The 26,447-nt window shown below is 43.0% G+C and overlaps 1 protein-coding gene across 1 annotated transcript in view; it reads right to left on the bottom strand.

Annotated features, from left to right (window-relative positions):
• Positions 1-247: 247 nt before the first annotated feature.
• Positions 248-26,447, bottom strand: part of Gna13 (G protein subunit alpha 13) — a 41,945-nt gene continuing 15,745 nt past the window's right edge. Inside the window, exons 3-4 of the mRNA XM_059272028.1 lie at positions 9,157-9,207; positions 248-5,537 (exon numbers count right to left, since the gene is read on the bottom strand). Of these exons, the coding sequence (XP_059128011.1) occupies positions 4,965-5,537; positions 9,157-9,207 (624 nt within the window). The 3' untranslated portion in view covers positions 248-4,964. The remainder of the gene's footprint in view (positions 5,538-9,156; positions 9,208-26,447) is intronic.

The raw sequence follows: 26,447 nt of genomic DNA, 5'->3' as shown, positions 1-26,447 counted from the left end.
CACAAGAGAAGCGGGGAGCAGGTACTCGTCTCTTTCTGCTTCACAACAGTGGAGACCTGGGGACTCCACGAAGGCCACCTCTCCCATCTTTAGTCAGCCACTGTTTCCACAGAGGCGGAGTTGGAGAGATTCGGAGTAGAGCTCCGTGCCTTCAGCAGGGTGTGCAAACTTCTGCTTCCAAATGTGAAACTTCACCCCCTGCTTCACACTCAAGTGTCAAGAGTTAAAACAACAGCATGCTCTCAAATCGTTTATAAATGTTTATTAAATGTCAGTAATTTTTACAAAGCAAATATTAATAGTAAAGAGACAAATTTTGCAAAATATGTACAAAAGTAAAAAGCCTAAATGACTAGCAACTCGTTGAATAAACTGAAACCATTGCTCCCACTCTTCAACCTCCTGCAGAAATAATTTACTGCTAGCCTGGAACCAAAGCACTGGCCAAGGAAAAATTTACAACAGTATCAGATAATGTGCTTAGTTCCTGGAAAGTTATAAAAAGATGTATGTAAAAAAAAAAATCTAAGCCACAAATACTTATACAGGGTAATATAAACCATGTCTCATTAAGGACAGTATCTGTAAGGGTTGCACTGAGTGCTTTGGATAAGGCTTCTTGTGCCCTGTGAGCTCACACCTAATAGAGAAAAGCCATCTAGAATATTTTGCGATTCTGCTTTCAAGTAAGAAAGAGGTAAAGAGGGTACACAGTATAGTCTGCTGCAGTACTATACGCACCCAACAAGAACACATTGCCTCCTTCCTCCCTGTCACTCCTGGTACCATCAAACAGGCATGGCTAATGTCAAAATCACCACTCATTTTAGCAGTGCTGTTTCTGTAAATCAGAATTACATACCAAGAAGGTGGTTTATTATGATCAGTGATTGTCAAGGATTGAAAATTTATGCTTCCTGGATTCAGGTACATTCAATCCATCTGGAAATTTCAATACTATTAGCACAGCAAAGGTCACAAAAGTCACTTTATAGCCCACAAAACACTGCCACATCCTAGTGCTTGAAAAGGCAAGTGGCAGTCTCTGCAGTGGGGAAGATGAGCCATGAGGATCTCAATGCCATCAGCCCAGGATACACAGGGAGGCCACATCTCAAAAACACACAACCCTACAAACAAACAAAAGCAAAACAATGCTCTGTGCCGTCCCTGGCACTCAAAATGGATGGTTAGACCGGAATGCTACATCCAGGGATGAACAGGTCCGTTCAAATGCTCATCTACATTCAGGCGCGTGGAAGAATGCTAGGGGACAAACACTGCTCTGATGAATCTAGCAAGCACCTGCCAGGGCAAAGCTAGCAGTATCTAGCTGATGGTACCTGAAAAGCCATCATCAGGTTTTAACACAGAATTCAGTCTCTAGTGTAAACTGATTAAGCCCTAACCTCGTACCATAAGAAAATAGGCATCATGTGCCTCATGCTTTCTAGACTGAAAAGCCATCCCAGCTTTAAAGAAAAAAGAGCAGAAAGTAGAAAGTGCTTTCATCCCAGCAGCGTAACACAAAGATCACTTGGCTCATGGAATTTAATGTGCTGAAACCACAGGAAGGAGGTACACGTACAACCAGAGGTCGATTTCCAAATGAAAGGACCTGAAAAACTTTACTCTCCCTCTTTCAAAGAAAATCAAAAGAAATGAAAAGGTAACAGAGAGGCTTTCTCTAGGTTTATTTTGGAATTTGTTACAAATATTTGACTGGGCTTTACAGGTAGGGTGCATGGGTTCATACAGGAAATTCAGATTAACACTGACACTTGGGTCTTCTCAAATGAGAAAAATAACATCGCTACAAATTGCAACTCAGAGTCACGTTTCAAATGGTTTGTTTGGGGTTTAGCTGAAATGTATCATTAAATAATGAAAGCACCAATTTGAGGGATTTCCAAATAGCTTGAGTTTCAGGACATAACCGCATAACTTGGGCATTTTATTCTTCATATAAATGAGGTATAACTGGATGTGAATACCAATGCTGAGAAATACATCCCATCAGCCCAAGCGTTCGGGCCTACACTGGAAGGTGGTTTACTTAGAGGGCACATGCTTTTTGCTGCATCTAACAACACTTCTTCTGGTCACTTCTGGCACCAACGTGGATACTTTCTCTAATTCAAAGCCGCCACCAACCGAACAAGCATTTATTTCCCTGTAGAGCCTGGGCTTGAGAACTTCCCAGAGGCCCCTCAGGGGTGAAGGACCCACCAATGCGCTGTGACAGGCCCCTCTTCAGGACACCCTGTCTTGTTTGGCTGCAGCTGCCCTCTGGCTATCAAGTACCCTTCCCAGACAGAAAAACTGAAATGGAGGCTTCAATTTAATACAGACAGCATTTGGCAGAAAGCAACATTTCAGGACATTAAAAAATATTTAAGTGGCAGAAGCACACCTTGAAATAAGATCATAAGAAACCATGGAACAAAGCCCTTTCCCCATTTAAAAAAAATTAAGGTCTAAATTTGTGGTGTTCTTTCATTTATAAGGCAACACTGTAAAATATAAAAAATTTCAAAGTCAACCAAGACACTTGTGTGATCATTTGTTGGTATGTAGCAAGGATGCAGGATTTCAGAACAGAGAAATTTGGAGTTAGGCACGGGTCATTCCACTCACCCCCAAGACACATCAAGTTCGATGCCCCAAGGAGCCTCAACTCTGGTTACACTCTAGGGACTGGGGAGCCAGGACCGGCAGGGCAGAGCCCCTTTGCGATTCTGTGGGCTACATTTCACCTTCCTCTTCACACGACGATACTTCAATTCACAAAAGGACATGACTTTCAGGATGTAGGTATCAGATTCCTTCCAAACATGGACTAGAACTTTTTGGCTGAGCCTCACAGTTCTTTGAATTCTAAACAATCCTGTATAAACTGCAAGTAAGTCATCCATTGCTTCAGAATGTCTCTAGACCGCATTTGGTTCTGAGATTCTGCATGCATCAGAAAGAGCTGCAGATGCCCAGAAGGATGCCATGTCTAGGTAGGGGCTCTTGTCATTTCTTGGTAATAGTCACAATGGAGGAAGTCAGGGATTCTGCTCGTCAGGCAATGTTTCTGTTCTCACACAGAGCTTACGTGTAACTGGACGTAAACTGCTCTCTGAAGGGAGGGACTGACTTCTACTTTCACTGCGGTTAGTTTTGGCCAATATACAAAAATGTTTGCTAAATGAACAAACACAGAGCAAACCAAGTGTTACTGTGCACATGTTCAAATGCTCATCAGCACTGGAGTTATGCTAACCCCATACATTTAAACAACTTATTCTTTTTCGCAAAAAGGACTAGATGTAGAACCATTCAAATATACATAAATTATGGTAACAACACCTGCACTGTGATACTGGACTACATGTCTTAAGCTCATGTATTACCAAAGGCAAGAAAACACTGGAATTTAGAAACACAAAGACAAGTCAGGTCTCTGAAGAACACACCCCTCGTGAGCACACTAAGAGGCTCAGCTCTCACACCTGCCAGCAAGGAATAAGGAAGACCACTGCCTGTGAGCCACAAAGCTGACCAACCTTTCGGAGCCCGATTTCTTGCCTGAGAATAGTCACACAGTAAAATGACAGGCATCACAGTCCTCATGCATTCTCCATGGAAAGCAGGGGTGTGCTCAGGCTCTGCAAACTCACTGGCCAGCTGGAACATGACAAATGCTTTAGTACACCAGTCACTATGGGTATAGCTAATCACAAAGCTACTTTATGGGCATGGTTTAACTTAGCAGTGGGGTGTGTGTGTGTGTGTGTGTGTGTAAGGCAAACCTCCTAAGTATGGACCAAAAGAACGACTTATCCTTAGATACATTCTTTAGACATTCAACTGTCCCTCAATAAAGCTGTCATCTCACACACAACTACAGCACCAACACATACAAACTGTGTCTACAGGGACACTAAGCATGAACAGGATACTCAAAGGATGCCTTCTTGAATATTTCACAGGAAAATACTGCCCGCCAAGCTCTTGGTGACAAAAGAACCCCCTAAACGCTAGAGTTCAGAGTTGCTGAAATTAAGACAGGAGGGCAAAAGAAAGAAGACTCAACAGTGATTCTCTCCAGGAGGTGCGACACCAACTGAGACAGGACCAACAAGTCACACGTGGCACTCAGGAACAGCCATGTTGATTGCTGTTACCAAGGTGCTCGCCCTTTCTAGCTGTTTATTATTATGGCCAAAATGTTTCTAACGGGGCACACTAAGTTACTGATGCTTAAATATGGAAAAGGCAAACTGCACGCCACTGGGTATTTTAGATCAACACAGTACATGTACCATTTGTGAACACATCAGCATTAGGCCAAAATCCATACTGTAAACTTAAACACTAAGACATGATCTTCAGGAACTAAAGAAACTGAGAAGAAAACTACTCTGTGTGTGTAAGCAATTACAAACACAGGAAGGCTAAGCCTCTGAAGATCTAGACTGCTGATCCTTAGACTGAACTTTCTCTAACAGCCCTTTTAGAACAGGGGCTCACTCTAGCTAGGCATGACACTGCTGTGTAAGGCACTCTCTTGGGTCTCATCTTAGAGCTGAACATTCCTAATCTCGTCCCTACAAGTAGTTAAGGATACTGCCTATTCTTGGCACTGCAGGAGAATTCAGTTTGCAAGCAGAAGAATTCAAAGCCTTAAATACACCTAGTGTGAGGCTGGTCAGGAAATTACAACTGGACTTGAATGGAAGCCATGGTAAAACCGATCAAAGCCTGAATTCCAGCAGATATTGGCAATGTGTTAATTCAGCAGCTTTCAGCCACAAACTAAAGGCCACAGAAGGACTAAGATTTCCAAGAAGTTAGACACAAAATTGAGATTTCTCTAACTGCTGTTGTAAACTGCTATTTTAAAAAAGAAACAAAATCCAAGACAAACAGAAAACAATCAAAACCACAACAAGGTATTAAAATAGCAAGTCTTGTCATCACTGGAGCATGAGCTGCTTGAGGTTGTCGTGGAGGATTGTGTCCTTCACGTCGCGGAACACAAGGCGGATGTTCTCTGTGTTGATGGCGGTGGTGAAGTGGTGGTACAATGGCCTCTGCTGCTGGTCCCGGCGTTTGCCACGGAAGCATTCCACCAGAAACTTTTGGACGTCTCTTAAGCAGTGCGGGTCCCCTTCAAATTCTAGGAAGTAGTCTTTGATGCTCACAACTTGCACTTTCTCTTCAAGCAAGTCTGTCTTGTTTAAGAAGAGGATTATAGACACATTGCTGAAAACCCGGTTATTGACAATTGTTTCAAAAATGTTCAGAGATTCTGTAAGGCGATTGGTCAGGCGATCCTCCATAAGCACCTGGTCAAATTCACTTGAAGACACAAGGAAAAGTATTGATGTCACACTGTCAAAGCATTCAAACCAACGTTTCCGTTCTGATCTCTGGCCACCTACATCAACCATTTTGAAAGGAACATTTTTAATTTCAAAGTCGTACTCATGGATGCCTTTGGTGGGTCTCCTGGCAAGCAGAATATCTTGTTGTGATGGAATGTAATCCTGGAAGAGAAAAGGGTTTATACTTAGGAGTCCACAAGTAGCAATAATGGATGTGCAAATTAAATGATTAAAAAAAAAAGACAAGTTCTCACTAGTAGCTCAGGCTGGCCTCTAGCTGAGATCCTTCGATTCTCCTGCCCCAGCCTCCCAGGTAATAGAATTACAGGTGTGAGACTCCACAACTGGCACACTTCTCACACGTAAGTGGAACTCCCAGCTAACTTCCCTCTCCTGCACTGCCAACTAGTACCTACTCCTAGGTCAAGCCAGAATAATTTCACTGCCCCCATGCATCTCCATGCTATTCCTTACCCCTCTAAAAACAGGAGGATCTGAGAATGTAATTCATGAGGCTAACTTCCCATGCTTGGTTCTGACCTACTCTCATTACAAATGCTTCTTCATTATACACACCTCCTTCATGACGCTGAATAAGCTCCATGATGTCATGCATGTGGAAAAACACTTAACCTAGCACAAGTGATTAACAATATGCATTTTGAACCATAGGCTAGTCTGTTTCCAAGCAACAGTTCAAGCAGTTCTTACTGATGAAGAATGCACTCTGAGCACCAGTACCTCTACTGAGAAACAGGACATTCACACCTGGAGGATATTTACACCTGGCACACTTGTCTTGGAAGAGCTTCACTGCCAAGACTGTTAGCTCTTCCTGAACTCTTCATGTGGCCACTAAGTGACTAGGCTGGCATTGTACTTGTGATGATCTTCCTGCCTCTGCCTCCTTAGTGCTAGGATTATACATTTACACACACTCGAGTGTGCGTGTGTGTGTGTGTGTGTGTGTGTGCGCGCGCGCACAAGCTCGCGTGCACACTCATGTTTAAGGCAGAGTCTTGCTATGTTGTCCTGGCTGATCTGGAATTTGTTGACAATTCTTCTCCCTTAGTCTTACAAATGCTGGGACTGCAGGTCCTGCCCCCGTGGCTTTCCAGACCTTGTGAGCAGGGAAACAAGATCTTGAACAAAGGCAGCTGCTAGCTGCAGCAGAGAGCAACTGCACCCCAGTGGCACACTTCCTCACATGCCCTGAGTGGTTCTCTTTCTCAGGCTAGTACTTTTCCACAAGTCATGTGGCTTTTTGGCAATACTCAAACAGGAGCAGTTTTAATACTTATCTTCATGGTCAAAACACTTTCAAAGTCAAGGAGGGTGGAAAACTGTGACTTTACAAGCTGAATGAATTTTATGCCTTTCCAAGGACTCAACACACAGTAGGGTTTCTGCAGCTGTAACAGGAGAGAAGCGAATGGGATTCTATGACTTGTCCTAAGTTCACAGAACGGTGATAAAATGCAGCACAGCCAGCTTTATCTCCTCTGTACTCTAGATGGGCTGCAGAACTCCTCTCAGCCCAGCGTTTAAACCCCTACTATACACAGCTGGGCCTGGCCAGACTATTGTTTACAAGCTATTTCACTTTGTGAAGCACGGTCACTAGGCACCAGGGACTTAACTCTTACAATCAAGATGGGAAGTCCTGGTCCTCATGACAGAATAGAAAAAGACAAAGTAACTATCAACTCTGACATATGTAACAAAGAAGCAATGGCTGATGCAGACAGGAAGAGGATGACAGCTGTGTTAGGCAAGCCTGCGGTGCCAAGGTCAGAAAGAGTTCAAGGTCATCTTTGATTACATAGTAAGTTCAAGTCTAGCCTTAGCTACAAGAGACCTTGCCTCAAAATACCACCCAACAAACAACAAAACCCCAGCAACAATGAAATGAGGATGTGTATGAACGGTGTGCTTAGAGAAAAACTTAACTGAAAATCAGAAAAAACAGATCAAATTAGCTCTGTTTAGACTGTAAGAAAGCACTCTTAAAAAAAAAAAAACAAAAAAAAAAAACAAAAAAAAAAAAACAAAAAAAAAAAAACATTAACAAGGCATGTTAGTGCATGCCTTTAATTCAAGTGGGAGGCAGACCCAGGCAGATCTCAGTGAGTTTGAGGCCAGCCTGGTCTACAAAGCAGGTTCCACGGCTACATAATGAGACCTGGTCTCAAACAAACAATCAACAACAAATCAGAGCCTGGTCTAGGGTCTGGAGAGAGGCTGCTCTTGAAGAGAACACGGCTTTAGTTCCCAACATCCACATAGCAGATGTAACTCCACTTCCAGGGAAACTAACATCCTTTTCTGGGCTCCTGGGGCACCAGGTAGGCACGGTAGTGCACATACATACACACATGCAGATAAGCACTCATACACAAAAAATAAAAATAAATCAATTTTTAAAGAAATGATTAGGATTGAGGAGGTAAGCTCAGTTGGTAAAGTGTATGCATGCAGCACATACCTAAGGTCCTGAGTTTGGATCCCTAGCACCTACATCAAAAAGGTGGGTGTTAGCAGAGCACCACCTATATCCCAGAGCTGGAGAGGTAGGGACAGGAGGATCCCTGGGCTGTTCATCAGCCAGTCTAGACAAATGTAGAGACCCTGTTTCAAACAAGGCAAGAAACAACCAAGGAAGACACATAGCACCAAGCCCAGGCACCCCACTAGCATATACACACGTGGGTATGTATCCCCTTCTACATACACTTCTACATTCCCTAATGCTTCTCTCCAGTTATATGCATTATGTGTACAAAGTAAGTTATAAAGAACTCAAGTTCTGGGAGATACTTATAGCTATGGGGGAAAGCAGGTTAAAAAAAAATCCCTTTAAAGGCAAACAAATGCAATTAAAAATATAGTTTTTTTTTTTTTTTTTTTTTTTTAAACAGGCTGGCCTAAACTTATGATCCTCCTGCCTCAGCTTCCTGAGTGCTAGAATTATAGATGTGTGCCATCACACCCAGCAGGCAAATTCAACTAGAAAAATATAAGGGAAATGTGAAAATGAACCTGCTAGGGGAAAACAGTACAGTCCTCTGTGCCCTAAATACTCAGAATGTTACTTTCCTACTCGCAGCAGGTTAGTTCTGTGCTTTTCATTAGCACTCTAACATGAAGCCTCAGAGCCCAGAAGCTCATTTAACACACCAGAAATCTAAGAGGAAGAAAGGCCAGCTGCACTAGATTTGGTGACTAACAAATTACCTCTAGGGCAACAGCTCTAAGCACTGCAAACCTTAATTCCAACGACTCTTGGGTGTTTGCCAATACAGGGAGCGGACAGTAGCATTCTCTGCCTGCCTTGAGTACAGGAAAGCCATGAGCAGGCCTCAACCCAGCTGAGTCACAGGCTCTGGGGTAACCACTGGGAAGATACCAGAGTCTCCTTCCAAGCATGACACTCTCTCTCACCTCAGTCTTTTCAGCAGGCCTCGAGAATAGAGCCCCATTTCCATGACTCCCATACAAAAGAGCCCTGCTCTATTTCTGTTACAGAAAGCCAACAAGATTGAAAAATAACAGATAATGTGCAATCTCATTTTCAAACACAAATCTCTTTCATGTTGAAAAAAAATTAAGAAATGTGTCAGTGTCTGTAGCTATTATCAGGCCACTGCCACTAGAAGAAGAGGAAAAGTCAGGCTTAGTATTTTCTCTAACTTTCCTAACAAGCTGCCCCCAGATAAAAGCAATGCTATCCCGATTACTGTTTCCAAGTATCAATGACCAGAAATGTAGCTTTGAAACTTACTGGTACTCCAAGTTTATCCAAGTTATCCAGGAAATACTTCACAGACTCACCCTGAAACCAAGAAGAAAACAAAGTTACAAGGGCTTAGATGCTGCTCCACAGTTGATGCTGTATTGTGGGGCTGTACACTTGGTCCAAACACCCTTTGTTTAGTCACACCCAGGGAAGCTGAAGCAGGAGGACTACCAAGTGTAAGGCCAGGCCAGGATGCATAAGGGAGACTCTGGGCTCCAACAAAAAAAGGAGAGCAAACACGAAACCAAGAAACTTTGGTAAATACTAACTTTAAAGCACTTCTAATGGGCTGAAGGTACAGCTGAGGCAGGACAAGGCCCTGGGTCAGTCCTCAGCACTACAGTAACAAATGCACAAACAGCCGATAAGAAGCCCACCAGAGGCTGCTACATGTGGTATTGCTTAGTGGATAACAGCAAGACACGTGCTCCTGCACTTGACCTGTGACAATGGGTTAGCCTGACTGAAGGAAAGGAAAACAATGTCTAGCACTACAAAAATTGTCACTGTCCAAGTTTTCAGGTCACTGTAGGGACTTTTGTTATGACACCAAATTTGGTAGGCCTGGTTTCTTGAAGGCTGGGTCCCTGTGGGCCTAGAAACCCTAACAAAGAGCTTCTCAGGTCCTGCCACACTGAAGACCCCGTCTGTCCTGCACTCTGAATAGGTCTTCACCTGGCCACAGTTCAGTAGCACCTGACACTGGACATTTGAAACACAGCAGATCACTAAGTTATGCAAAGCTATCAAACATTGGCATGTTTTATTATACAGAATTTAAAACCATATTTGCAACAATTGCATCAATCTTATCACAAGTCTGTGGGAGGCTGTCGCACTCACAGTGGTGGACAGATTCCGGTTTCCTATATTCTTATACTCAGCTAAATGCTTGAGCTTTGTACGACTAGCAACAAAACCCCATTTTCCTGAAATAGTGGGGTGGCCTGAGAAGGGTGGCTGGAGCAGCTCGGAAGAAGCCTGGTGGTCCTCCAGTTTCTTCAGACAACCGTCCTGTTTCTGTCTCCACACAGTCATCAGAAAGACACTCCAAGTGAAGACCGAGCACGAGTCTTTTGACTGTTCAATCTAGGATGGTCTTCAGGGAAACTAGTCATGGTTTGGGGGCTGTGTGTCACATGCACAAACACTTATGGCCACAAAAACAGGCTGATGAAGACCACGACCAGTATGGATTGAGGCTTACATACTGATCTGCTGCTCTTTCCCTGAGGTACAGATGGCTGTGAGCTGCCTGATGGGGTGCTGGCAATTGAACCTGGGTCCTCTGGAAGAGCAGCCAGTGTTGAGCCATCTCTTCAGCCCCCAAGTTTTCCCTTTTCAAACTGGGTAGCATCCATCCCCTCGAGCAACCTGTGTTGTTTGTAGGTTTAGAATCCCCTCCACCTCTCAAAACACACAGCAAAGCAACTAAGTAAGCATCACAGTAGGTGGAGCAGTTGAAGTGCCTGAATTATTTGCTTCAAGACAGAATCCTCCAGAAGGTACCTTTCAGTTTTAAGGAGATTTCCACAGCTGAACTGAACACAATTGTGGGGAATTGAACATACATACAGATGTGTCATTTGTAACTGTTATTTACTGTTTCTTCTATTTCTAAATGGGAACACATAGCAACTTGTATCCAAGGACCTAGTAAGGGTAAAACAAAGGGGCTATAAAACTGATACTTCAGAGTATAAAGAATGAGGACTGTGCCACTGGCTCCTGACCTGCAGGAACTATGCACACCCACAGATATGATATACAACACACACACACACACACACACACACACACACACACACACGCTATATATGTATCACATGCACACATACACATATGCACTAAATAGAAAAAAGTTTGTGTCTCTGTGAGTGTATGTACACATGTGTGCACAGGTGCTTATGCCTGTGCCCCGTGCTGGTATCCTCTATCACTCCATCTAGTCCTTTCTGAGGCTTGAATTTTCTAAGCTAGGCTGGAAGTCAGCAAGCCTCAGAGGTCCTCCTGTCTCTGCCCCGCTCAGAGCTGGGACACCTCGTCACCCAGGTGCTGGAAAACCAACTGCTCCCCGTGGTTGTGCAGTGAGCACCTTAACTGCTAAGCCAGCTCTCCAGCCCTGAGAACTATCTTTTTTCTGCTTTTTCTTTGGTTTTTTCGAGACAGGGTTTCTCTGTGTAGCCCTGGCTGTCCTCGAACTCAGAGGTCCACCGCCTCTGCCTCCCGAGTGCTGGGATTCAAGTGTGTGCCACCACCGTCTGGTTCTATCTTTTTAACAAACAGTTTTCATCTTCCTTCCTTCTTTCCTCCCTCCCGCTCCACCCCTACCTCCTTCCACCCTTCCTCTTCTTGAGGCAGGGCTTCACTTTTTTTTTTTTTTTTTTTTTTAAAGATTTATTTATTTATTATGTCTACAGTGTTCTGTCTGCACATATCCCTGCAAGCCAGAAGAGGGCACCAGATCTCATTACAGATGGTTGTGAGCCACCATGTGGTTGCTGGGAATTGAACTCAGGACCTTTGGAAGAACAAGCAGTGCTCTTAACCTCTGAGCCATCTCTCCAGCCCCCAGGGCTTCACTTTTAACAGTTTTAATATTTCTTTTCCTCCCTCTCTTCTTTCTTTCTTTCTTTTTTTTTTTTTTTTAGGCAGAATTTCATTCACTGGCTTTGAAGTTACAGCAGAACTTCTCAGCCTGCTGAATTCTGACATGACAGGAATGAGCTACTGCCTGACAGTTTTGGTAACAATGTTAGATAAACAGCTCTAAGTACACAGCTTTCTGTACCTCTGCAATTATACCCACGGTCATCTTCTGGGCAGAGTTAAACAGTTTTAACTGCTAAGCTCTCCTGGTTTCCTCGTTTCACACAGGTGAAACACTGAGTTCATTCTTCAACAGAGAATCCGGACAAAGATAAAAGCCCAGCCTGTGATCCTGGCACTTGGGAAATGGAGGCAGCCCGAGGACCAGTTCAAGGTGATCCTCAGTTACATTACAGTTCAAGGTCAGCCTGGGTTATGTGAGCCCTGCCTCAAAGAACCAAACAAAACCAAAAAAAGAAAGAAAAAGAAAAGATCTCCACATCCAACAGTGAAAATTCAACTACATAAAAAGCATTAGGGCTACTAATCTTTTGGAGGTAAGATATATGAAAGTCAGAATACCCTCACCACAAGTACATGAGTATTATCTGAAGCAGCATCCTTCCTTCCCTTCCAAGTAAATACTTACACCACTCTATTGTTTGAGAGGGTTTACAGAAAACAGTACATATCCTAGTGGCATTACAAATCCATACAAAACTCTGAGAAAGTCAGGAACATTATGCCCCATAAAACCTTTAACGGCCTTTGGTCTGTCCCCAGGAATTTACTCAGCACAAACAAAAGGATGCACACAAAGGACACTTCAGCTGGAGTGATGGCCCACACTGGAGGATCAGAAGTCCACAATAACCAACGGCTTTGGAGTCAGTTTGATGCAAGCCCGGGATACCCGAGACCCTGTCTCAAACACCCAAAAGGAATAAATTATTATAAAATGCCATTTATTCAGTGCCAATTACAACAATAAAATTTGGAACATTATTGTTCCACACAGAATTAGGAAAGAAATGTAACGAATCTAGGTATACTTAAACATAAAATGTTACATTATCAAATATAATTATTTGATATCACTGCCACATATGAAATTTTGCTAGTAAATGCTAAACTGAAGTAGTAGATTATAAAGTCAAAGCCTACAACCTTGAGCTTCAAGGCATTCTTTAACTTTTGTTCTTCCAAATGTGGTACAATACTCATACAGTGGCAAAGCCCAACCCTGTTAATGTCAGGGTTTGTAGTCACTTATCATATATGGTTAAATTATTTAAATGCTTTCATAAACAAAAGCTGTCGCCACTGTCTGTATGTGCTTGGTCTTACCTTGCTGTCATTAAAAAGATCTGAATTCTACAGCACATCTTGATTCAAAGATCTGTGAGACTTAGCTCAGCTGTACATTACCTCCTTAAAATGGGCAAAGGTGACCACAGCAGTGAGGTAACTAGAGCCTATAACCCTAGCACCAGAAAGGCCGAGGCCAGAGACTGCCACGAGCCTGAGGCCAGCCTTCCTTACAGGATAAGTTCCCAGCAAGCAGGGATATCCAGTGAGACCCAGAGGAAGACGAGAGAAGGGGAGAAGAAAGGAGAAAGGAGGAGGAGGGAGAGGAGGTGGAGGAGGAGGGAGAGGAGGAAAAAGAAGAGGAGGAGGAAGAGGAGAAGAAATAATCATGCTATTTTCAGAACTACAAATACTTTGAACAGTTCAGAGTGCATACTGCTCTTCCAGAGGCCCACACTTGATTCCCAGCTCTACCTGCACCAGTCAACAGCCACATGCAGTGGCTCACCCCCTTGTAACTCCAGCTTCAGGGGATCTGACACCCTCTTCCAGCCTCTTGCTGCATTCATATGCATATACCCACACGCATAATTAGAAATAAATCTTACAAAAGATTTATTTTTATTTTATGTGTACGTGAGTTTGCCTGTGTGTATGTTAGTGCACCATGTGCATGCAGTACCCACAGAAGTCAGAAGTGTCAAATGCCCTGGAACTGGAATTACATACGGTTGTCAGCTATCACATGAGTGCTGGAAACTGACCACGTGGGTACTGGTAACTGAACCTGGGTCCTCTGAAAGAGCAGCAAGGGCTCTTCACCTGTGAGACATCTGTCTAGCCCCAATGAAAAGAAATCTTAAAAACAAAACAACTACACACACACTTTCCACCACCTTCCTGCCTCTGTCTCAGGGCGGGGATTTCAGCAGAGTGCTTCCACACCTGACTGGAGACTCATCTGAAATCTTGTGGGTCAAATCAGTTTAGAATTTATTAGAAATTCAAAATTCCATGAAAACCAAGTGATAACGATCACAGACAAGGCAGGTACCACAGAGAAAACAGGTCAGCCAGGGCTCTGTAGTGAGATCCCATCTCAAAACTAAGAAGGGTAAAGAAAAGTCATGTGCACTGTTCTCAAACCTCGGCTTCTACAGACACTACACAAGAGTAAGGGAGAGTCCTGTGCATTCAGGACTCTGAAACTAAAACAGTTTAATTCCCCACATTTGAACTTACGATGGACTTCTATTTCCAGCCTTTCCATCTCAGCCACATCTACTCAAGGACATAATACATTCACTGTGATTCCTGTGGAAGGCATATTTTGGCTAAAATTGTCTCTAATCAAAAAGGATATGCTGGGGCTGGAGAGGTGGGGCAGTTTGCCCCCTCCACTCTTCCTTGACAAGGTCTTGCCATGGAATTCAAGATACTTTTGTTGACACCTCGAGTTATAGAAATTTTTATCAGTAGCTTTTAAATTTTATTGAGGAGGAGAAAAACCAGAGAAAACTCTTCTTATGATCTCAAAAATAAATGAATAAATAAAATAAAACTAAAAAATAAACAATGTTCATAATCTGCAGTTTACCCATGAAGGCCATGGACACACAGCAGTAGCTCTGTACTGGGGGCCCAGGGCTTCTGATGGTCCCTGCTGTTTGTGTCCAGTGCTGGGGGCCTGGCATCTGGCACCCTCCCCTTCAAGAGTATGTGTGAACCAAGAATGAAGGGCTGGGAGAAGGCTGCCCCTAACTACTTTCTTAACAACCTCAGAAGTGCTCATGTCTTCTAGTTTCTAATGCTGGTGTGAAGGAAAAGAAGGGAATCGGAGTCTTTCTTTACCCCTGAATAAGTGATCTGGCCAAGTTTCCAAACTTCCCTAGGTCCCAATTTCCCCAATAGTGGAAAGAGTTCAGCGGCTCAATAATCATTCCTTTACTGCACAAAGTACACTTAAAGTTAAGATTCTCATGCCAGGCTGTGGTGGCGACCACCTTCAATACCAGCACTCAGGAGGCAGAGGTAGGCAACTCCCTGTAAGCTCAAGGCCAGCCTGGTCTACAGATAAAGTCTCAAGACAGCCAAGGCTACACAAAGAAACCCTGTCTTGAACCACCATCCCCCATTTAAAAAGGAGGAGGAGGAGGAAAGAAGAAGAGGAGGAGGAGGAGGAGGAGGAGGAGGAGGAGGAGGAGAAAGAAGACGACGACGACGACAAAGAAAGAAACAGAAGCAGGCAGGCAGATCTCTATGAGTTCAAGGCCAGCCTGATCTACAGAGAGTTCCAAGCTAGCCAGAGAAACAATGAGAGCAGTCTTAAAGTTAGACTCTCCTTTCAGTACAGGTCATGTTATTAACCTGAACTTTGCTTCTGTGTCTCCTTATCCGAGTCATGCAGCTTAGTCGCTCTACAAATACAATATAGGATTTCATGGAGTACACAAAAACACTACAAGGTTAAAACTTGTTGGTCCTAACCTGAAACTGGGTTAGCTTTTCTTGGTCCATTCTCTACTACTGAAAGAAATACAATCAAATTTCACATAGAAATCAATTTTCTGGTTCAGACTTGAATCTCACGGTGTCACCTCGAATTCTTTTTCCTCGGCAGAGCAGTGAGGTAACTTTCTGTGGTAGACTCTTCAGTCCAGAACAGCATGGCACACAAGTCTTCTAGTATTTTTTGGCTTGTGAACATTTAGGATCCATGTAAACAATGGCACTGTGGCCTGTAGACCTGATTCTAGCCCCACACATCCTGTCGGCAAAGTCAATGTACATCAGTGAGCTTCAGTTACATTTTGAAATCTCAAATTCTGAGAGGCGCTACAAACTTTATTTCATATCAGCTTTATCAAGTTGTACCTAAGCTGGAAATAGCTACACTGTTTCCCATACCCAAGAATCATTTATTATAAATGTACTGTCTTTGCTTGTAAAGACATTATGGGCCAGGAGTCCTAGGTTTAAAGTTAATCCAAAAGCTGAGAACCTAAGTGAGAAAGTACTTTCTATAAAGCAAATATACTGAAAGACCCAGTTCACTTGACACCAACTGCCCAAGAGAAAGATGTTAATTCCAAGTGCTCTTCTACACCCCTGAAAACAGCCAAAGGACAAGACTCAGTGTGCTGTTCTCTGAAGATACCAATTTCAGCCGGGTGGTGGTGGCGCACGCCTGTAATCCCAGCACTTGGGAGGCAGAGGCAGGCGGATCTCTGTGAGTTCAAGACCAGCCTGGTCTACAGAGTGAGTTCCAGGACAGGCTCCAAAGCTACACAGAGAAACCCTGTCTCGAAAAACCAAAAACAAACAAACAAAACAACAACAACAAAAAAGAAAGATACCAATTTCAGCTGGAGAAGAAATCACCTATTCTTTGAGAAAAACATACTAAAATTACTGACAGCTTTATGCCAATAGGGAAAAGACAACTTTACTTAAAGTAGTTGAGAAGTAGAGGTTCTAAAGCCTTAGCCAGGGTTCAGCAGTTCAGAGCACTTGTTGCTCTTCCAGGGACCCAAGTTTAGATCCCAGAACCCAAGTTAGGAGGCTCACAACCACCTTTAATTCTAGCTTCGGGGAATCCAATGCCACTCTGGCTCTGTGTGAACTGCCACATACATGATGCCAGTACACACAAATGTTTTACTCTAGAATGCGTTTGGCAATATGTAGCAAGGCCTTTAACAAAGACTGTCATTAGAATAATACTGAAAAGAACGTGTGCAACAACTCAACCACAATAGTAAAGTACTTCTGATAGAGAACTACTGGATTATTTTTATTTTTCTAGACTGAAGATCAGATGTCTACCCACAAACGATTGTAGCCCACAGGCCAAATCCAGCCCATTGCTTGCTTTAGGGTTCATTTCTAAATGATTGGGGAAAACATGAAAAGAGTATTTTTAACATGTGGAATGGTATGAAATCAAATTTCAGGGTCTAAAAATAAAGCTACAGTGGTGCACAGCCACACTCATTTACTCGTCTAGCATCTCTGCTTGCTTCCATACCCTGCAGCAGAGGGGGGCAGCGGAGGCGGCCTATGTGCAACACTCTCCTGTCTTTGTACCGCTGCACAGGGCGCTGAGGGTTACAGTGAGCAAGTCTGCAGTCGAGACTGCTTCAAACGGCACCAATATTGCCACTCTACTCCACCTTCCCCCCCCTTTTCCTCTTGCACAAACACACTAGTAAGTTCATATGCACCGTAAAAAGAAAAAAGAGGATTTTGAATGCCATGCTTTTAATATACATCAAAATATCAGTATTTGTGTTGTTATTACGTTAGATGATGAAGTACTGTGTTTACTATGTAATGACACTGTAGCTAACAAAAAATACAACGTCGTCGTCTTCTTCTTCTTCTTCTTCTTCTTCTTCTTCTTCTTCTTCTTCTTTTTTTTTTTTTTTTTGGTTTTTCGAGACAGGGTTTCCCTGTGTAGCTTTGCGCCTCTCCTGGAACTCACTTGGTAGCCCATGCTGGCCTTGAACTCACGGAGATCCGCCTGGCTCTGCCTCCCGAGTGCTGGAATTAAAGGCGTGCGCCACCACCGCCCGGCACAACGTATTCTTTATGTACTTGCAGACTAAACACTCCACCTATTTCCAAAGTTTCCATGTGGTTCACTGTTATCCAAGCAAGGAATGTCATTTACTGCTAGAGAGTTGATTAAGTCATGTTTGATTGCAGCAGCCAAACAAGACTGTCCAGAGATGACAGACTGTTATCCTTTCAGTGAGAACAGTTGCTCAGAGTTGAAGACAGAAGGAACAACCTAAACACTAGATGGGTCTCTGTGAGTTCAAGGCCAATCTTGTCTATATATCAAATTCCACACCAGCCAGGGCTACATAGCAAGACCCTGCCTCAAAAGACAATTAATAACAATGACAGGCAGACTAATGATTTCTAGGACTTTCCTCCATTCTTGCTGAATTTATTACCAACAGTGCTCAGTCAGCTGTCTGCCAAGTTTCAAGTACCCATAGAACTGAGACAACACTCAATCAGTGCAACTGCCAGTGGACTCTGAGGGTGGGCAAAGTCTGAGTGGGACAGGGAAGGGGCAAACACACAAAGCACAGACAGTTAGCACTGAATTCCTCCTCAACAGGCACCTTGTGGGAAACACATTAAGTCTAACAGTGCCAACGAGGAATTTAATTTAGTCCTGTGAATTTGGCCATCACCATGTCCAGGAATTTTGTCAGAAATAAGAGTCAGTATGCATCTGGGAACGTAGCTACGTTGGTAGATCACTTTGCCTAGCATGCATGAAACCCTGGGTCTCACCCTCAGCACCAAGGTGCAGTGGCACACACCTGTAATCTCAGCACTTGGAAGGAGGCAGGAGAATCAGGAAGTTCAAGATCATCCTCTGCAGGTTTGAGGCCAAAATGAACAAAACGAGACCCAGTGTCAACAGAGAAAGGACAGAGGAGGGAGGGAGGGAGGGAGGGAGGGAGGGAGGGGAGGGAGGGAGGGAGGGAAGGACAACGAAATGAGTATTCTGATGTGCCCTTTAAAAGTTCAGTGCCTTGGGCTGAGAGATGGCTCAGCCACTAAGGGCTAGGCTCACAACCAAAATACAAGTTCAGTGGCTCAAGAGTTTTACTGAATTTTCTAAGCATGGGGATGAAATGGACTTTCTTCTTCTAGACAAGAACTACCCTTTAACCACTGCTGTTGAACACTGGTTTTTGAAATTAGCTTTGGGAAGAGTAGATTCTATTCTTAAAGGAGTTCAACCTAAAATTATAAGGCAAAACAGTCTATTTTGGAGACGCTTATACTCTGGTAAATGCATCTCAACTGGCATTATGACTGAATCTCTAGCAACGTCAAACTGTTTTTATACACTCTCCTGTGGTCAAAAGGAAGTAAATCCTCATTTCCACATAAATGTGCAATGTACATCCAGTTCCAAATTCCAACTACAATTCCTGAAGCATCCTTCAGCTCCTAATACATGCACAAAATCCATTTAACTGCAAATTAAAGCTTCTCCCAGCAGAAATGGTCAGTGTGAGACAACAGCATGCTAAGAAGCACAGCGGGAAAACCTAGACTTTTTCTGAAGAATAAGTGCACTCAATGAGCTCACATGCTCATGTGGCAATGTCTATCTGCATTTTGCTGCTCTAAGGATGGAGCCTGGGCCCTCACCAATGCTAGGTAAATACTCTACCATTGAGCTACATCCCTAACCAAAGACATTTTCAAGGATCAGGTGTGTAAAATGTTTTTTCACATCATCATTAATGGGCGAATATTTACAATGAATTTTGAAGGTAATAGTAAGCACTGAACCTGAATAGGCAAAATAACCTAATTCTTCTGGCCAGTAAAGCCTCTTACAAAAAGCTATACATAATTGTATTGCATTTGGAATTGTACTGCTAAAAAGGTTTGTAGAAACTTGTATTCTCTCTCTCTCTCTCTCTCTCTCTCTCTCTCTCTCTCTCTCTCTCTCTTTAAGATTTATTTATTTATTACGTATACAGCATGTATGACTGCAGGCCAGAAGAGGGCACCAGATCCCATTACAGATGGTTGTGAGCCACCATGTGGTTGCTGGGAATTGAACTCAGGACCTCTGGAAGAGCAGTCAGTGCTCTTAACCTCTGAGGCATCTCTCCAGCCCGAAACTTGTATTCTCTTATAATACTTATGTATGATTGTACAGTAATGCTCTTCATCTTATGTCTTGGCACGAGAAGTCTCAACTATATTATCTTATCCTTTAGGAAATGTGTTCTAGAAATTTTAGTTTGTTTATTTTGAGACACGGTGTATCCATATTGTAACCCTGACTGTCCCAGAACTCATTATGTAGATCAGGCTGGCTTCAAACTCACAGAGACCTGCTTGCCTCTGCCTCAGAAATGCTAGAATTAAAGGTGTGTGGTAGCATGTTAAACACTTACATTTGTTTTGAGGTGAGTCATGCTATGTTGCCCAGGCATTTAAGTGATCCTTCTGCCTCAGCCTCCAAAGTATTACACACCTCATAAACCACACCCAGCTTAGATCAATGGTTCTTAACTGGTACAGACTAGAACTGTTTGATATGCATACTAAAATATCACAGATTCTCAGGTCTACTAAAACCTGTCATGCCAAAATCTTAGCAAGTTGCAAGAGAAGAGATTCTGAAGCAGTCTTCCTTGGCATTACTTCATATCTCAATATGCATTTTAAAAGTAACTTCATTGTTTGTGATTATACAAAATTAACTTTTTAAAAGCCTGGTAAAGGTTAGAGAGAGGGTTCAGGGGTTAAGAGCACTATCTTCCAGAACACCCAGGTTCAATTCCTAGCATCCATGTGGCAGTTAACAACCATCTGAAATTCTAGTCCCAAGGGATCTAAAGCCCTTTCAGTCTCCAAGTACAACAGGCACACATGTGATATTCAGGCATACAAGCAGGCAAAATACACATATACATAAAATTAAATAATAAAAAATAAGTGTGATTGAAAATGCCAAGCTACTAAGAAACTGGGTTAGAAATTTACTTTTATTTTACTGCAAGAGTAGGTTTTAAGCAATACTGCATATTCTTCACAATTCAAAAAAACCACACATGTACGTACATTCACACACAAATGTCACAAAGACTCCATTTGAGTTTAGGGACAGCCTGGTCTACAATGAAAGAAGGAATGAATGAATAAAAAATGAATGGAGAGCTAGAGGACAGGGTTAGACATGGGCTTCATATTGGGAAGCTCATTTGATTGGGATCGTAAGGTAAGGATTTTAGAGAAAACTCTGGGAATAATGAAGGATCACAGATCCAATCTACTTGTGTTGCTTGGTTAAAATCTACCAGGCAGCTGTGGTGAGCCATACCTGTAATCTCCAAAGTCTGAAGCAGGAGGATCTATGGGTTCAGAGCCAGCTGGCAAGCTGGAACTATATAAACCAAAACCTTGTCGACATCAAAAAAACAAATCCAAACCTAACCAAATCCCTGCTTACTAAGACTCACCTAGAACAGGAGGAAGATATCATTCTCAGTGATAAATACTGAACCAGTGAACCAGAATTACTTGTTTGAATACTTAGCTAGTCCCAAGTGATTATACTATCCCCTATTTTTCTCTTAAAAACAAGCCCCAAAGTCAGGCATGGTGGCAAATGCCTGAAAACCTCAGCACCTGAGGCTGAGACAGAAAGGACATCATGAGTTCAAGGACAGCCTGGACTACACTACACACTAACAGGCCAACTCAGGAAAAAGAAAAGCTTGACTTCAAAACAAAGGCACCTTCCTGGGCTTTTGCAAGAGCTGAGCACCTTCCTTCCTCCTGTACCCAACCCCAGTGCCTGACACAACTCCTTCCATTCTTCATCTGAGGACCTTACTTTTCATAGGCAGAGACAACGAGAATCCACGTTGAACAGTCTGCAGAACAGCTAGTCTTGCCCATTTTACAGATTTTGAAAAGTCTGAAGGACAGAAGTTATATGGTTTATCAAGACTAATCTAGGGGGTAGAAATTGAAAGAAAACTATTTTAGGGGCAAGAATTCAAATTCTTGGGTTTTTTTCCCAGTAAGATCAGTACTGAAGAAACATGAATTTAAGATATACTCATTTTCACTCTTTTGACTATGGTTCCTCCCAGCTGCCCCTGCCCTCAGGAATCACACCCTTCTGTTGTTTGCACTGAGGACTTGTGCCTCTCAAAGCTCCTTACTCTGACATATGGTCTTGGACAGAAACACCTAGCTACACTCAAACTCGTGCTCTCTGTATTGCAGAAGAGGATTGTTATCTTGTACATAGTAACAGCTACGGCAACATCTGCTGGACCTTTGTATTGTAACTTCCCCTTTCCGACATCCTGTTTCCATCAGTCACTGAGAGTGTAACATATGGAATGATGGTTTTTAGAGGAATGATTAGAGTACATACAGCTTAGTAAGTCCTATCTGCTTAGAAGGATGTAAGCACAAACAACAGAAAAACAAGAGATGAACTTAAGTGAATATGGCTAAGTTCTTCCAAGGCATAAAGTCCATTTATTTTTCAGCATGTCTGGATATCATGAAAAGCACTATAGAAAGTTACAGTATCAAGATGACATGAAAACAAAACTCAAAGCCCTTCAGTGTGAGGGCAATCATTAAATGTTACCAATCAAAGAGGGATGCGAGAAAAGTGATAAGCCCTGAAAAAGAGGATATACAAGTCGAATTTTAAAATCACATTTATTCACGTGTGTGAGCGCATGCGTGTGCACATGCACAAGTTGTGGCACATGTGTGGAGGTCAGAGAACAACTCCTTCCACAACATGAGTCCCCGGACTAAAGTCATGCTGTCAGACTTGGCAGCAAGCACTTCCTTTACCCTCTGAGCCAGCTCACTGGCCCTCAAACAGGACTGAAGGGACTGGATGATGGCGAAGCTTCAGAACTGCTTTTTTCTCTAAGTAGATTTAGGTTTCTGAATACTTGTCTTCTAACCAACAGCCAAGCAGGGTGGGGCCTAGCCCAGGTCTCCATCTGCAGAGATTAGGAGGAGCCACAGATCATATGGAATTTTGGAAGGCTCTTGCCACAAGCAGACATCCTAAATGCTCACACAAGGACATTAGACAAATGTCAAATTGTAGGTGGTATGTATTGTGTATGTCATAACTTCACCATCCTGAACTATTTTTATAGACTATGATCAGGGAAGACAAACTGAAATCTGCTTGTTTGTACACTAGGACTCAACTCCGTGGCAAACCTGATCCCTAGCACTGGGCAAATAAAATGCTTCCTACTCAGATGAACCATCATTGCTTAATCTCATAAAATGTGAAAAACTTAAATGCAAAGCAATTAGTATGTTTCTAAGTGGGAAAATAAGTTTGCTTTGAAAAATATTAAAGAGATTTTTAAAGGGTCACATTTTTATTTACTGAGCTTCTTTCAGTTGTTACTGCCATCACCTAAAATCGTCTTTTGTTAAAAATAAAGTCACTCAAAAATATCAAAATTCAAAACAAAAATCCATCCGTTATCAATATTCACTTTGTGGGGTATGGCAGTATAGGTCTGTAATCAATCAATCAATCAATCAATCAATTTTCACTTTGCAGGGCCTACTGGAATAGGCCTGTAATTGCAGCTTCTTAGAAGGCTGGAGAGGTGAGACTGGAGGGTTCTAGGTTGAAGGCCAGTCTGGGCTACAGAGCGAGTATAGCCTGGGCTACAGAGCGAGTATAGCCTGGGCTACAGAGCAAGTATAGCCTGGGCTACAGAGCAAGCTCCTACTCAAAAGAAGAGACAGGTGGGAGGGCAGCACACACTGAACCCCAGCCTCTGTTTCATTTCTGCCTGTCTAACAGCTCGGCTTGCCTGGCTTCAAGGGATTTCTTTTATTGATTCTTATCTTTGACTTTTTTTTTCTTTCATTTTTCTCTGGGGAAAAAGTATTTGATGTTGTACATACACTACATTTCAAAAAGGGCAGTACTGTCATCTCTGTAAAAAATGCATATATAAAGCACCTCACATCATTTTTTGGTTTGGTTCACAGAAGCATAACAATATTTACTGATAGCAAAAGAAACTGCCATTTTTCCTTTGTTCTGTCAATACATCAAAACCAACTACACTCTAAGCTAATGAAACTTCAAATTTCTTACTTGTATTTTCCATGTCACACTTAATGATTCTAAGAGCCAAAATTAGTCAGTTATATTAACTCTCAGTATTTGAAAATTATTTTTTCAAAATAAATCTTTCTACACCAATCTAAGATAGTTTATGATAATCAAAGTAAAAATTTCCTCAGGAATCCTATCTTTGGCTTACTTAGACCATTTCTTCTCGCCCGCACACTGTAACAACAAACAGGCTCCCAGTGTAAAAGAAGAGACACCTGGGAAAGAACCAGGTCCTCCACTCTATTATGCAGGCTGCCGCCCTACTGCCAGAACTCTCAGCCAGTAAAGGCTTCTTTATGTCAAGTAGTTTAGATTTATCACCAGAATAATTTGTGGCTAGTAATCCTAATCACGTAGCATACCTACTAAAAGTAATTCTCCTACTACAGAAGTCATAAAACAAGTACCTTATTTTATGAAAAAGCTTTATCCTGGAGGAACAGAGATCCAAGCGTCCGTACTAAGCATTTGTAAATGTGCATCTTATCAAGGCTCGATGATTCTGTCAGTAGCTCAAGAAAGTAAAGCACACTTCACATGGGAGGACTTCCCCACTGCAGCAGTGGGGCAGCTCTGACCCACAGGGCAGCAATATGGCAGGGTTATCCCAGACGGTACTCTTTAGAACCACTACTTCCGCTTCCTAAGAAAGCGAGAGCACTCAAGTAAAAAGTGCACACCCATTTCTAAGGAATCTGCTGGTACTGAGAAAAGTCACCTTCAGGAAATGCTGATGTTGCAACCATAAAGGAGCCGGACATGAAGCTGGACGGAGAGTACAAAGGAGTTTATCTCAATACCCAGCATGTATTCAAATACCGGAGGAGGATAACCAAAATGTCAACAAAGATGTCTCAGATGGTACAGAGCATCACTGTGGGATTTTTTTACCCCCAGAAAACACGTATGGCTTAGAATGCCACACTGGGCAGCTCACCACTGCCTGTGATGACATTTCCAGGGGATCTCACACCCTGGCCTCCTTGGGCACCTGTGCACACACGATATACCATGTGTACATTCAGTCACACCCAAATAAAAAAATAATAAATAAACCTTAAAATACAACCGAAGTCATTCCCTCCAAGAAGCTAACAATGTTCCTACTCTCCAGTTTGCTCATAATACATTTAATACAATAAAGGTTAAAGTTCTGAGCCTTGAAAAATGCTTCATTTAAAAAGAGCCAATCGGGCTGGAGAGATGGCTCAGAGGTTAAGAGCACTGGCTGCTCTCCCAGAGGTCCTGAGTTCAATTCCCAGCAACCACATGGTGGTTCACAACCATCAGTAATGAGATCTGGCGCCCTCTTCTGGCCTGCAGGAAGAGAGTGTATACATAATAAATAAATAAATCTTTAAAAAAAAAAAAAAAAAAAAAGAGCCAATCATACACAATCTCAAGACCATCTAAAGAATATCGAAGGTCTGATAGGACAGCTCAGTGAGTGTGTTGGTTAGTGTTTTGTTCTGTCAACTTGGCCCAGGCTGGAGCCACCTGGGAAGAGGGAACCAGACCTGAGGAGTCACTGTCATCAGATGGCCTGTAAACAAGTGTGTAGAACCATTTCCTGACGAATCTAGGAGGGCCCAGCCCACTCCAGGCAGAGCCACCCCAGGAAAGGTGGTCCCGAGTGAAGAAGAGCGAACTGAGCAAACCAGAGAGCAAGCCAGTAAGGAGCATTCCTCCATGGCCTGTTTCCTTCAGCTCCTGCCTCCAGGTTCCTGCCCTGGCTTCCCTCACTGATGGGCTATAACCTGCAGCTTTCGATCAGTATTTTATCACAGCAGCAGACAAGCAAGGAAGGGCAGTGGGTAAAAGCACTTGTGTGTGACAGCCTAGAAACAGAGCTCAACCCCTGCGCCCACACGGGAGGACAGACTCAACTCCACAAGTTGTCCTCTGACCTCCAACACAACACGTGCCCTCCTCACAAACGCTCACACACCTTTTTCACAAACACACGTTTGTGTACATGCTCTCTAACACACACACACACACACACACACACACACACACACACACACAGTAAAAAGAAAAAGAAAATCACGCTTTGCCACAACTAGAAATCTTCAGTAGTGCATTGGTTTTACCTTTCTTTTCTTTTTTTTTTTTTTTTTTTGGTTTTTCGAGACAGGGTTTCTCTGTGTAGCTTTGTGCCTTTCCTGGGACTCACTTGGTAGCCCAGGCTGGCCTCGAACTCACAGAGATCCGCCTGGCTCTGCCTCCCGAGTGCTGGGATTAAAGGCGTGCGCCACCACCGCCTGGCTGGTTTTACCTTTCTTTTTTCTTTTTCTTCATTTTCCAAAAACCAATGAGCTCCACTGCAGGCAAGCAGGAAGAAAGGGGCAAAGGGGGGAAACATATCCTCTCCTGGTTCAATCTCCCACGGTCTCCACGGGGAGTGTGGTCAGAGGCTTCCTGACCCCCCAGGCCCTACGGGTGCACAGCAGATGGAAGTTTGGCTCTTCGATGATATACTACAAACCCCCAAACTCAAACACTGCAGGATAATTAAAAGTAACTAATAAATGAGAAGCAGGTGACAGGCAAATCCAAATGGCTTCACTCCTAGTTTAGTGTTGACTCCATATTCCTAAGCTCTCTTGCCAACAGCGAAGTTCCACCCAGTCAGTCATTTGTCTCATCCCTGAATCCTATCAGACAGCAAAGCAAGGCCATCTGAAAATAT

This window comes from Peromyscus eremicus, chromosome 8a (assembly GCF_949786415.1).
Source record: "Peromyscus eremicus chromosome 8a, PerEre_H2_v1, whole genome shotgun sequence".
Lineage (NCBI taxonomy): Eukaryota > Metazoa > Chordata > Mammalia > Rodentia > Cricetidae > Peromyscus > Peromyscus eremicus.
This window is presented reverse-complemented; position numbering and strand designations above follow the sequence as displayed.